The 13,694-nt window shown below is 43.6% G+C and overlaps 1 protein-coding gene across 11 annotated transcripts in view; it reads left to right on the forward strand.

Annotated features, from left to right (window-relative positions):
* The window catches only part of LOC138180954 (serine-rich adhesin for platelets), a 58,386-nt gene that overhangs the window by 38,760 nt on the left and 5,932 nt on the right, over nt 1-13,694 (forward strand). For 3 of the 11 annotated variants that reach the window (XM_069115332.1, XM_069115331.1, XM_069115333.1), the window contains 6 exons: nt 300-918; nt 5,668-5,810; nt 6,019-6,392; nt 6,926-7,152; nt 7,357-7,683; nt 7,800-13,509. In XM_069115332.1, the coding sequence (XP_068971433.1) occupies nt 877-918; nt 5,668-5,810; nt 6,019-6,392; nt 6,926-7,152; nt 7,357-7,683; nt 7,800-13,509 (6,823 nt within the window). In that variant the 5' untranslated portion in view covers nt 300-876. Of the gene's footprint in view, nt 1-299; nt 1,041-3,191; nt 3,240-5,667; nt 5,811-6,018; nt 6,393-6,925; nt 7,153-7,356; nt 7,684-7,799; nt 13,510-13,694 lie in introns of those variants that run through there. The other 8 variants (XM_069115335.1, XM_069115340.1, XM_069115339.1 and 5 more) reach the window with 8 other exon arrangements.

Raw genomic sequence — 13,694 nt, forward strand, 5'->3', positions numbered from 1 at the left:
GTCCTGATACTTACGGATATACACGCAGCAATGCGAATACCTTCGTTCGCGTGTTTCGTCAAACCACCTGAAGTCTGTCTACCTATTCAGCTTGCGCTAAATCAGCAAAAGAATCGCGTTTTAGTCGCGGTACCACTTGACTCGAGGTGTTGATAATCAACGACGAAGCGAATCGCGTGACACAGCTAACCCGAGATTACTTTAACCGCGTTGAACGTACGAACTAGTCGAACGTTTGAGAGGGCTGATTTCTCGCGCACGAGTGGAAACGATTCGATTGTAGTTGTTTTGAATTGCAGATGGTAGTGGTACAGCAGGCGCTGGAATTCGGTTGGTAGTGGCGCGTCCCGACTGTGGAGACCACCTGGTGAGAGGAGCAGGAGAAAACCCGGGATAGCCGGGTGAAGCGAGAAAGAAAAGGAGGCGGAGGAGGAGGAGGAGGAGGATAGTGGAACAACTTTGCGGAGGGGACTGACAGTGACCAAACGGAAGAAAGAGAGAAAGAAAGTAGGCAGCGGGAAGGGGAGGGGAAAAGGAGAAGAAAGAAATAGAAGGCTCGGTCTCGTGGAAGGACATCGTCCACGGATCTTCCGGTAATTCAGGATATCGAACCTTGAAGCTGCGAAGGTCGCTGATGTCCGCTACGAGCCCTGCCCCTACCCCTGCCAGCTCAGCGTCATCCTCAGCTCAGAGCGGAGGAAGAAGGTCTTCGCTGTCATCGACGCGGAGGAAAATCCCGTCGCTCGTTAGCCTAGGCCTTGATCGAAGAAGAAGGGAGATCTTTTACCAGTGTCTCGACGACCACCACGCGTTCTCTCGACCGAAACTTCAGTATCGCTGCTGCTGTATCGCCGATCAGCACGACCACCCCTCTGAATGTCTTCGCACATCCAAAAGTCGTGCGTGGTGAGGACACAGGTCCATTTTCGGTCCTTCTTTCGCAGAAAAAAGAGAGAACGAAAGAGAGAGAAAGAGGGTTCGTCTCACGACAAACCAGCCTACACTGTCCTAGCTTCGTTTTCTTTTCATTTTCATCAATGGTTCGTACCATCCCTCGAACCTTTGTCTTTCGTATCGTTTACTCGACCTCTATTCGTATTAACACTAGAACTACCGATAGTTAACACGAAGCTATTTCTACCAAAACCAGTGAAAATGACTGGTCCTTAAAAAATACGTAATAATAGAATATTTTTATATTTATTGATTTATTACTTTCTTACAAAAACAATTGCATGTTATGTAGTACATTTTTGGCATTATTAATCCATCTGCGACCATCATCCCTAAACGAGGGTTGACATATTTATAAAATTGTAGAACCAGTCATTTTGACTGGCGTGGTAGTTCTAATGTTAAACTCTATCGCGTTGATCTCGCGAGGACGATGTAACACGCGTAGCTAGGATAGTTGGCGTAGATTAGGAACGGAATGTATCTATCAAACGTTCGATCGAATAGCCGCTTGTCCGACCAGATTTATCAAAACACGGGCAATTAGACTGGATCTACTGTTCGTTTAATTTTAAAAGCGCTTACGCTCTCGTTGCGCTATACCCGTAGTTCACCTCTTATACCTAGGTTTTCCAGAGCTGTGAATTTACCGGAAGTATCTAAGTCTCGAGTTAAATGTCCAACGACGTGTAAAGTGGTAGAAGAGCGTAAAATGTACGACAATAATATTTGATAGCGATATCCTTTGTGTTTTACCGAAGTTTTACGATTTCGAAACACTTGCATTACGTCGATGTATCTTTTTAAACGCGATAGAAACAAATGCCACGACTTTTCCTTCTTATTCAACGTGTTTCGTTCGTCGAATAATCGATCAAATAAGAAGAAGCGGGAAAACGGTGACAAGGACTCGAATAAACAGTCGAATCGAGAAACGCGGCGACGAAGCTGCATGTTCGCTGAAATTCGATTTGATACGAGGAGGAAGTTGATAGAATTTCGCGAAAGCCTGACGGGCTATATAAAATCACGTTATTGAAAAGCTGCGATGTAAAAGTTAATATCGGAAATACTTCGCCTGCTACTATATCCGAGCCTCGTTTTTCGTTCTGCCAGTTTCCGTTACAGGGTCACGACTATACGTTATTACACCGTAAGACAGAAACTGGAAAACTGCAACGATCGAAACGGTAGGAATTAATCGACCATTGATCCCTTTTCCACTTTGTGAACAGAGAAAAGCTACAGTTTCCCTTTTCAATCGCGTATTAGAACCCATTAAGGACCGAAGTAACAGCGAAGCAATACGTGAACGTAATATGATTGCGAGATGTAAAGTAATTCAAAATATCTTTTTGTATCGAGCTATAAAAAATGTACCGATATAGTTACGTACCTTATTGAAAAACATTACGCGAATCAGAAACACAGAAGTGATTTTCAAGATTTATAAAAAGTACGTACAAGTGCATTAATTCTTTTTTTACATTTCGTGTAAGATCGTAAGAGACGCAAATGGAAGATGAAACTGCGACGAAAGAAACGTTCAACGTATCATTGGACTTTGCTTTCACGATCACAGTGCTAAAAGGCAAAATCCGGTAATACGAAACAACTGAAGGAGAAATTGTAAATGAAATGTTACGTTAACGCTGAGATTTGTCCTTAATGGGTAAAAAGGAGGATTGAAAAAAGAGAGCAAGATTTTCGCAACAGATACGCGCGATCTTACGAAACGAACGAATTTTCCAATTTGCCTGGGGAAACGCGAGTAGGAAAATTTTATCGGTGAGAGGTGTAAAATTGGGGGTGAGTTACCGTAGAACGAGAACTGGAATAAGTAAAGAAACGAATCGGGAATGAAACGAGGGGTATCTGCATCGCGGAGTTGCTCGTGAACGGGGCACAGAAGTTGCAAATGGGGAAAGTTACGCGAAAGTAAGATCAGGAAGTTGCCCGTAAGAACCGATGGTTGAGCTCGCAAGGTATGCCTTCGAAATTAACTCCTTTCCAATTGGAAGTTTTCCTCCGGGTTCGAGGAATTTTTCCAGCGACTTCTTTTATCTGCGAAAATTCTGTCAGTTGTTTGCTTGATACCGTTAATGCTTTTCCTTTTTATCAGCGCTTTTCCTTCTTTTCCTGTTTGCTTTTAGAATGTAATTGATTTTGCAAAGAAATAAAAACATCTCGAGCCAAGGTCGCTTGAAAAGTTACCTTGTATTTTAGCGTTGCAGATTTAAATACCGAATTAAATGGCTGAACAGTTGACGCTTTATTTTAATCAGGTAATTTTTGTTGTTATTATGCTTTTTCTTTCTTATTATTATCTTATTATCTTTTTTATGCTAATGCTTCGCGGCAACCATAGGATACGTAGTTAAGGAAGAATCTGTGAGAAAGTAAAAACTGTGCACATTTTCTACCAGTATCTTGTAAGCATTTCCATGAAGTAGTAAATTTTCATTCAAACGGAGATTCGATCTTCTACACTGTCGAGTCTCCGATATTTATTGCGCATTGAAATCATCCGTTCGACCTATATACAAAAATCGTTTCTCATGCATCTACGAAAATACTCTTTTTCATTCGTTTGTTAACGAACAAAATTGAATTGTAACGAACGCGTCATTTTTCCTGCTTTCTTTTCCTCCGTTAGAACTATGGATCGCCCTTTAAGGGGGAGAGGGGTAAGGTTAATTCGTACAAAATAAGGCATGTTTTTGTGAATTATTTGTGACGACACAGTTAAAATATCTTTATTAAAACCAATTGTACATTAAAGTATGACATTCGAAGAATATTGTGTAAAATTTTCACGGAGAAATATTAAAAAATACGGCAATGGCAGCAATTATTCGGACGTGTCTCGGAAAAAAGGTAGAATTACGGTGGCCCTGATAACTTGGTGCTGGATCATCTGAAGTCAAAAAACCAAAGTTCATTCGTTAGGTAACAGTTTTCCCCAGGTAACGCTGGGAGGGTTTTCCGAAATTTCAATTATTCACTTTTGTGGAACACTTTGAAAGGATAAATTAGCCGATTTTGCGAAAATTTGCGGCTAATTTTCCCTTCAAAGTGTTGCAAAAAAGTGAAAAATTGAAATTTCGGGAAACCCTCCCAGCGTTACCTGGGGAAAACTGTTACCTAACGAATGAACTTTGATTTTTTTATTTCAGATGATCCAGCACCAAGTTATGAGCAATTCTACTTTTTTCCGAGACACGTCCGAATAATTGCTGCCATTGCAGTATTTTTTAATATTTCTCCGTGAAAATTTTATACAATATTCTTCGAATGTCATACTTTAATGTACAATTGGTTTTAATAAAGAGATTTTAACTGTGTCGTCACAAATAATTCACAAAAACATGCCTTATTTTTGTACGAATTAACCTTACCCCCTCCTTAACGCGTAACTCATTTCGCGTTCAATTTCTTAAATCGCTTTTGTATTTGATTTCGTTCGGTAGCATTATTAGTCGTGTAGGCACGAGCGTTGGTTCGGCACTTCGCGATCGTTGTCCTCTGGATCAATCAAAAAGAGGATTTCATCGGCCAGTTTTCAGATACAGCGGGAAATTCATTCCGGTTGCCCAATATTTGCGGTTTAATAGGAGGATATCGTTTCCGTCTTGTTTTCGCACGTGGCTCTCGGTCACTGCTCTTGTTACCTGCTGAAAACTACAACCCTACCGCTTTTCCAGCGATTAAATACCTTCCTCGGTAATTAATAATTATACGCTGGATTATCAGTCGGCCGTTCTTCAACGTCCTATGCTTAAACTTTTAGAATCGCAACGGAAATCTAACAAATGTGAAGTTATTTAACGCATTGGTTTGCATCGGTTCGATCGTTTAAGGAACGCTGACGCAACTGTTGAATTCTAAATTTTAGTATTTCGGTATTTCTCGACGAGATAACTTTGACAGACAAATAGAACAGTGGACAAAACGTGTAGAAGCAAACATTATTAAAGCGAAGGCATTTCTGATGAACAGAAGTATGCAACGCGTTACGCGATGCAATGTGTTAAACAACGGAACGTTTTCGTCGGGAAAATTGGACATTCTGACGGCAAATTCTTGGATCAGAGAAAGACGCGATTTCGAATCCTGGAAAATGACGAGCTCGGTTAAAGTTAATGAATTATCATCGCGAAACTTTGCAGTTAAATATTTCGCTGGTCCTTTGTAACTAACATTAGCCAGAGGAAAGCTTTCTTTCTTCTAGGTAATGATAAATAGTAGTAATAAATTTATAATTGCGAAATATGATATAAAATTACAATTATTAAATATATAAATCGCGTAATAGTAAATAATTTTATTGGACGGAAACAAGAACCTCGCTGTCTATTCGTTCCTGAATACGATGTATCGTGCGTTCTCTATCTTACATCTTTCTTACATTTCCCTTTTTCCTTTTCAATCTCCTGTCGAAAATACCCACCAGTTCGATTTTCAAATTGGAAATACGATGTTCTATATTTTCATCGCGATGATATCGTTTTAGGTGGCGCGGATAATCAGTTGTCGAAAACGATCGGTTAGAAGTAGACGTACAAATTGCACGATGCAGAAACAAACGATTAAGACTCGGACAGCGGTTCAAAGAGTCGATTAGTCGAACCATTTTCCCTCTTTCTTCTGGAAAAGTCTATGAACGGGAGGTTTTACTTGCGTTTAATCGATGGCTGATTTACCGGGTTGCAGGGGCTTGAAGCGACATTGAGTGACAGCAAAAAGAAGTACGGCGACAAGGTGAATGCACTTCTGTCCGCCTGGGAGCATGTCACCAATTTCATTCCTGGGGCAACGCCAGAGGCCACCCAGTCTCTCATAGAATGGGCTCACAAGTGAGTATTTCCATCACCGATAAAACTGTGTTTCTCCTTTTCATCATTGAAATCCAAGGGTTTCCAATGAAAATGATCTTTACCTGTGCTTGTGTTCCTCTAAGAGGTCAAAGATGTGGCCTTCCACCTCGTTAATTTCTCTTCGATGAATTTCACTCTTTGTTAAACACGGTTTAATTGGTCGTATCACGCGTCTTTATCGTTGTAGACACACGTTGAAATTGGTACTGCGCGGGGAGTGGCCGAAGTTGTCACCCGCGACGAAGACGCACCTCAGTGTAACGTTACAGAGGTGCGCGTCACACCTGGTGCAACACCCCGCTGCACCCAGGTGCACTGCCCTGATAGCTCTGGTGCACAATCCATGGACTCATCCCGCTCTCGACAGCATACTTAACGGCCAACCGGATTCCGAACATGAAGAGGGTAGGTCGCGCACCTACTTCCTTTCTTCTTTCTCTTTACGCAACGTGGGTTTTATATTCGTCGTTGTACAAGTCATACAAGGTGCAGCCAAGAAGATCTTACGGCCTGGAATAATAAATAAGACGAGGATCAAATATAATGATAAAATAAAACTGCGTTAGTGTTATTTTTTTTTTTTTTTTTTTGGAAAATCAAGTTTGAAAATTGAAGCTTATAATACGAACGATCCTTATCCGTGTTTGTATATTTTTAGGAAAACGAAAAAATACCCTGGCGTTTTTAATTCCCATATAAAGAACACGCTCAGACTATATTTTGTTCAAATTACACGACGTTAGACGAACAAATTTCATCCTATTGGTTTTAAGTGATCGCGGATTTTGTCATTAAGTGGTATTGAGTTGCCAATTCAATACATTTTCGACTGAGTTTGTTTTGTAGGATAACATCCTGTCGATCGTGTGTAGCCATGCGTAGCCGGGAACTAGGCAAATTCAAAGTTGATTTTCGCGAAAACGAAACGTCTGACGTAATTCGATTATCGTTGATGTTCGCCTTACGTTGAGTCATAGAATCTTGGCAATGTCAGTTGCACCGCGAATATAGACTCGTGACGTTGATGCAAAATTCGCCCGTAACTTATGAAAGATGTAACAATGATCTAACGATAGATTGTTCTCGATTTACAGAGTTCTGCTGTTCGGAGAAAGGTGAATTGCTGACAATGAGGCTGAAAATACTTTGCGAGGACCGCTGCGAGGACATAGCGGTAAAACTCGCCGCTGCTTGCGTACGTTCTCTGCGACGGAGCGATCGGTTGCGCTCACTCTCGGATTCTCATCACGTTCATTACATGATCGACGTCTATATCGTCCTCTTGTATAAATTGAAACGCACGCAAGATATATTCGCTCAAGTGAGTATCGTTTGGGAGGAAAGGTGGACCCTTGGTTCGTTTTCGTGAATACACGAATGCATGTTTGGTTGCGTCGAGAACAGGCACAAAATATTTTGGATGCCGAACCGTGCCGCACGTTTTCGAACGGCCGCGTGTACTCAGATTAATTTGCCGGTGTTACAAAAGCATGTATAGGGTGGTAAGGAAAGGCTTTCTTTTCAGCTAAAATTAATGGACCTCAGCGACGGATTGGAATTGGTCCAACGTCTCAGTGGTGAAAGACCGACAAAGTATGGAACTGCACGCGTTTGGAGAAATTCGATAAAAGCTGCCGAATTGGTTGCACAATATCTCGTTACAGCTGGTATGGTACGCCCTGTGCCGGAAACGGGTGCAAACGTTTTGGAACAAATTCTAAACTCCTGGGCATTGTTGCATTCGAAATTAAAAGACGTAGCACCTACGTTGCCGGGGATGATAAGGAAATTAATCGAACCCGCTGAGAGTGCTCAGCACATTTATATCTTTTGCGCGGTACTTGTTAAGCATGTGAGTATATCTAGGTTCTTGTTATCGTTGCGATTTCATTCTCCAAATTATTTAATTCCGACAAAGCTCGAGAAACAATTGAAAACCCTTTTCGTTTGTTTTTCTTTTAATTACAGTTTGGCGATAGCATAAAGCCCGTGGTAATCGAATTGTATATCAGGGCGTTGACCACGGATATGAACGAATTGGAGAGTCAAAAAGCAAAATCCGATACGGAGAAGGTTCGCGAGACTGCGAAGCGTTTGAGCACGCAATTCCTCAAGTTAGCCGATGTCGTTGGTAGCAATATCGGTATTGCCCGAGAGTGCGTGTTGACAGCGTTTTCTCTGCATCCTACCAGGGCTTGTTACGATAGGATCAAGGAAATCGCTGTTGCGTGCGGAAAAACGAAAGAGGATGGAACCTCCGGTGATAACGTCGCCAGTAGCGAGAAACTAAACCACATCCTTGAGAATAATCATTCTAACATAGGATTAAAAAAGATCGATAGCAATACCGGAGAAAAGAACGGAACAAAAGTGGCGAATACGGATTCGTCTTCGTCTTTATGCAACTCTTCGTTATTTCCAGTGTCGCCGTCGTTGTCCAGTTCGATCACGGGTATAACAACACCAACGAAAAAGAATATCGACTTCCAAAACGGACAAGTAACCAAGAATTTTGAGCGAACGGATCAATTATTAAAGAGCCTTTTAACTCTGAAAAAGGGAGATACGACGAACTCGGCAAGCGACAGGTGTCCTTTGCATCCAAAGAGGGATTCATTATCCAATGGTCCACTCGGAGAGCTTTGCTTCAATTGCGGAGAGTTTATTGGGAACGATATCTCGAGGAGCAAGACTCCAGAATCGAACAATACGAACTCTAGAAACGTGGAAAGAACGCTCGATGCTTTAATTCTGATCAAAGGCGACGCTGTCACGGGTTCTGCGAATTACGACGAAAAATCCGTGCCAAATCAAGTGCTAGACGCGGAAAAACTCGGTCTGTCGCCACAGCTTTGCGACGACTTGGCCGTGGTTTTGAGCAGTCCTCGTTACCACATGCTTAGCTGGGTTTTGGATTGGAAGGAGCTGAAAAGTCTGTGCGAGAGATACTTGGAAAATGCTGAGGAGATGAGAAATACCAACAAGGAGTTGAAATACCTCAATATCGATTATTCGCAGTTTAAAGATTGGCCCTCGGAAGATGATACCAAGGATATCTTTTTTGGCATTGAAAAGGGATACGAACAATGGGTGGATTTACCTTCCGATGGCTCGGAACAGTTTGGTAGCTTCCAGCCTGCTGGTAACTTCAAGAGGTCGTCGACGAGAAGAAGCCTCGATGACGCTACCACTACCGATTCGGATAGCGGAAGTGTATTACGAGTAAGGAGAACAGGGAGACAGAGAAAAATTCATAGATTAGAATCTTCCGAAAGCGACTATGACAGCACGGAACGTAAACCGAAACATTTTAGGAATAGGATCAGTTCGATCTCTGATACCGACAGTAATACGCAAGACAGCCAAACAGACAGCTTTGGCAGCGATGGATGCCGACTGGAGGTAAAGAAAAAGTCGAATAAATCGTCCAATAAGGAGTCGAATAAGAAACGTTCAAAAGCTTCAAAATTAACTGTTGATTCCGTCTCGCATTTTCATATGCTTGTTAATGAAAACGTTCGACATACAAACACGAACGAAGACGCGAGCGGTTCCGACGTAAGTGGCAACGATATTATAACTTTATTTTCTGCCGACATGGATGAAAACAAACGTGAAACAATAAAAGGTTCGACATACACAGCAACCGCGCCATTAATACTTACAGAGAGAAGGAGCGACCCAGCGGTACTTAAATCTTTGAGGATGTTCAGGCCGCAAAATTCGAAGAAATCTGCGAGGATTTCTCAGATACTGCACAAGAATCTTCTAAATAAGAGTAAAGACAATAATAACTTAGAGAATAATACGAACAGTATAACGAAATTTGCTCCGATGCTCAGCACGCTCAACCTGAACCCGAAGATTGTATTAACCAGAGCGGACGAGATCGACAACAGACTGATACGATCGAAAAAGCAGCAACGATTGAGTAGCGGCGATATTACGAGCGAACTGATGAACATTCAGAAGAATATGCCGTTCTCTCCGAACAAAAACGCATTATCCCCGTATCAGAAACAAAAAGGAAATGGAGCAGCCATCACTGGTAAAACGGACTTATCTTCTACCGGTGGACGGGACTTAAATTCTAAATCGAATTTGGGCAAAAGAAAGTTTGATATTCTTGCGAAAGTTGTCAGGGATTCGGATATCTTGGCAAAAAATGTACCGGGTCTAAATTCATTGGATATGATGGTACCGCCAAGAATGCGACCCACCGTAAACGTCGTACAACTTTCAAGAAACATTCCACAGAGTCCGAATTCGGGCTCTATCAACAGCGGAAATACTCCCCCGCGGCCAAACAGAACTCCGAGCGTGGCTGGAAATATTCAATTACCCGGTACACCCTCTTCCGGGGGGCACGATAGTGGCGTTGGCATGAGTCCGGCTGGTCAAACCCCTCCTCCGAGATCGTCGATTCTCCCCGATGTCGGCGAAGAGACGAATCAACTACCCGATAGTTCACCAACCTCTTCTACGCCCACGAACGTTTCCGGTCAACTCGAGCCTGACTCGAGTCCTAGAACAGTGCCAATTCGGCGAAATCAACAGAGTCAGTCGCCCAAGAAATCTCCATCTCCTAGTTCCACGGTCACAACTACCACGACGACGAGCTCGGTAGTCGCCTCGACGACCATCGCATCGGAGCAGCTACAAATCGTTTGTAAACCAGACGGTACATACCAGTTGGCCTCTGTAAATCCGAACGTAGTGTCTAATCAGAGGAATGTCCTCAGTCTGCAGAACATCGACGATGGAAACGTTGGTAATTTTTCGCGGCAAAACCAAAGAGCCGAAAACGCAAACGCGAACAGGAGTACGTACGAGAGATTAACGTCTGCGAAAGTGACGGCGCAGTCTGGACAAAACACCGGTTTGCCCAAATTTCAGCAAGCTTTCGGCAAAACTATATATACGCTTTCCACGGACACGTCGACGGGCGGCGTAACCGGCGCCTCATCGGAAACGCACGTACAGACGGCGTCCCCGCAGAAAACGGCAAACCTATCGAAAGCAGTACAAACATCCGTACCTAATGCACAACAAACGAACGCGTCTACAGGTATAAACGTACAGTCCATTGCAAACATTCCAAACACGTTACAATTATCCACTAGCAGGCAAATCTTGAATATCGTCCAAAGCTCTGGAAATAACGCAAACGTAGCGTCTAGTCCGAATACGAATCAAACGTTGACGCAGCTAGTACAAAGCGTTCAGAATGCTTCGCCGGGTGTGATATACACGCACAAAATTCCTGTTACTATATCCACCACAAATCCGAGTCAACTGAACATTATACCGACTATATCGCATTCAAATTCGATACCACCTGGAAGAACACCGGTGGTCAAGTTGAACATCATTCGTGCTCCTTTGAGGCAACCGAACATTACCGGAGCTATTCAAGCAGTTTTGACCACGCCAAGATTACAACAGCAGCAGCAGCAACAACAACAACAACAGCAGCAGCAGCAACAACAACAACAGCCACCACCACAGCAACAACAACCAACAGTTAGGACAGACAGTTTGCTTGGTTCTCCTATAGAGGTACCGAATCAAGTCAGCTCAACCACTTTGGAACAATTGAGAGAATTCGAAAGCGTCCTGGAGCAAGTGAAAGAGAGGAGTACGATTCAACCACAGTCTCATCAAACGATATCCACCGCAGCCACTACCACCGTACAAACGCAAACCACTACGCAACAAACACAAGCTACTAAACCACAGCAAGTTTCTGTGAGCGCTCTCACTCAACAGCTTTTGATGCCGACGCAGCAAACCACCAACAACGATTTTGCGAGCAACGGCAACACAGTAAATTTTCAACAGGACGTTTTCTCTCAGAAAGTTTCTCTAACTTACGTAAATCAAAACGCAGGTTCCGTTGCCACGAAAACCCCAAATTCGACTCCGGTCGTTGTTGTGACCAGCTACTGTCAACCGGCGGCTTCGCCCGCTCTCAGTGTCACTTCGCAAAGTTCTTCCAGCCCGTGCGTCACCCCGGCTCCAACGCCTGCACCATCCGCTGGGAAAACGCCTCCCACTCCACCTTCGTCGAAAACGGTGAAAAAAACGGCGCCCAAGACGGTGAAAACCAGCGCGACGAACACGTCGAAGGCTTCACCAATACCGAAGCCGCAACAAAAGCCACAGGAAGACGAACAGACCGCTCAAAGAATCTACGCTATATTAGACGAGTATGCGGAGCAATTACGAAATTCTCCTGATCTGAATAATAAACCCGCCCCGAGGAGAAGATCAAATCCACCAACGAATCCAAGTCAATCTTCGAAGAGGAAAAAGTCGAATGCGAGCAAAACGAAACCTGGCGGTCAACAGAGTTCGGAACTTAGCCCGGGTACAGACGATCTCGGAAGAACAATGGGCAGCGAGGATTCTTCGAGCGGCGTTGTTCACGTGCAAGACAGTCCTGCTGGTTTCTCCGCTCCGGAGGAACCGACCAGTAACGTTGCAAGCGTAACTGATGCAACTGCCGAAATTAGGAACCTGACGAACGATTCGAACGACAGTGTGGAATTAAACGTTAAAAGACGAAATCTGATTTTCGCGGAACCTGGTTCCGGGCAGTCGAGGGCGGTGATCGTTCAGGAAGCTGTGCAGACTGGTTCCGTGAGCGTCAGCGAAGCTCTAGCTTCGGTAACGGGAAAAATGGGAAGCACAGCTGTCTTGGTCCCTGGACCTAATTACATACTACCGATGAACCTAGTGAAAGGTCAGCAATTCACGATAGTATCCAGCGGATCGAAGCTTCTTGCAACGGTGCCCGCAACCGTACGAGCTACTGGAAACACCGGTGTATCGAATACTCTCGTGCTTCAATCCTTTCTGAATCAAGCAGGGAAAATAATTTCGCAACCGGGGCAAGTCAAGCAAGTTAAAATACCAACGCTGCAGACTCTGTCAGGCAATCAGACTCTGACCACAACGCAAAACGTTCAGGGTGCGTCTGTGGTCATTCCTCATAGTGGAAATCATGCTCAATTTACGAGCGACGTAAGTACAGAGAAGAGTAACATCATCGGTGACTTGACTATGACAAAATCCGACACGGTGACTGGAGGAGTTACCGTTGAATCCGCGACGAACACGATCGTCGTGAACAAGAGCAATTCTACGATCGGGCTGATACAACGTAACTTGAACGAGCCGTCAGAAAATCAACCGATATGCGGCGTGATCACTAGCAATCCTAATTTAACTCTTCAAGGCGCCAGACTGTTCAACTCTTCTATACACAAACTGACGACGCCGGGGCTTAAGTCTGACAACGTGGTGTGTATAACACCAACAGCTACGATCGCCCATAGCCCAGAAAAGAAGTCACCGCAAGAAAGTCAAATGCATAACGACAAACCTGTCTCCATTCAAACAAGTGCAACGATTGCTCTCGCTTTTGCCACCCAGTCCGATGTTTCCTTGTTGAACGACGCTCAACAACATCAGCAGCAGCAACAACAACAAAAGGATATGAAGGAAATATCGGCGGAAATAATCCCTGGTGCCAAGATCATCTCCCCGAAGACGGTCAAGAGAAAACTCGACGACGCAATGGGTATGTCGGAGAACGTTGCGAAAACCTTGATCACTTCCAACTCTGTCGTTTGTTCGAGCAATGCCACACCGTTACAGAGTAACGAAAAGATTGGTTAGTGTCTTTTCCAAAATTGGTACGATAATTGGACAAATTTTCTAATCTTTACAAACTTTTACCGCTCAAGTGATATTTAAAACGCTTCCGCCAGACTTCATATACATGTTTGATGTAAAAATTCCAATGGTATTACAGTATCGTGAAAAGATTCGTCGATTTCTTTGGTAATCTTCTTAAGT

Source organism: Bombus flavifrons, chromosome 6 (assembly GCF_040668555.2).
Source record: "Bombus flavifrons isolate JBK064 chromosome 6, iyBomFlav1_principal, whole genome shotgun sequence".
Lineage (NCBI taxonomy): Eukaryota > Metazoa > Arthropoda > Insecta > Hymenoptera > Apidae > Bombus > Bombus flavifrons.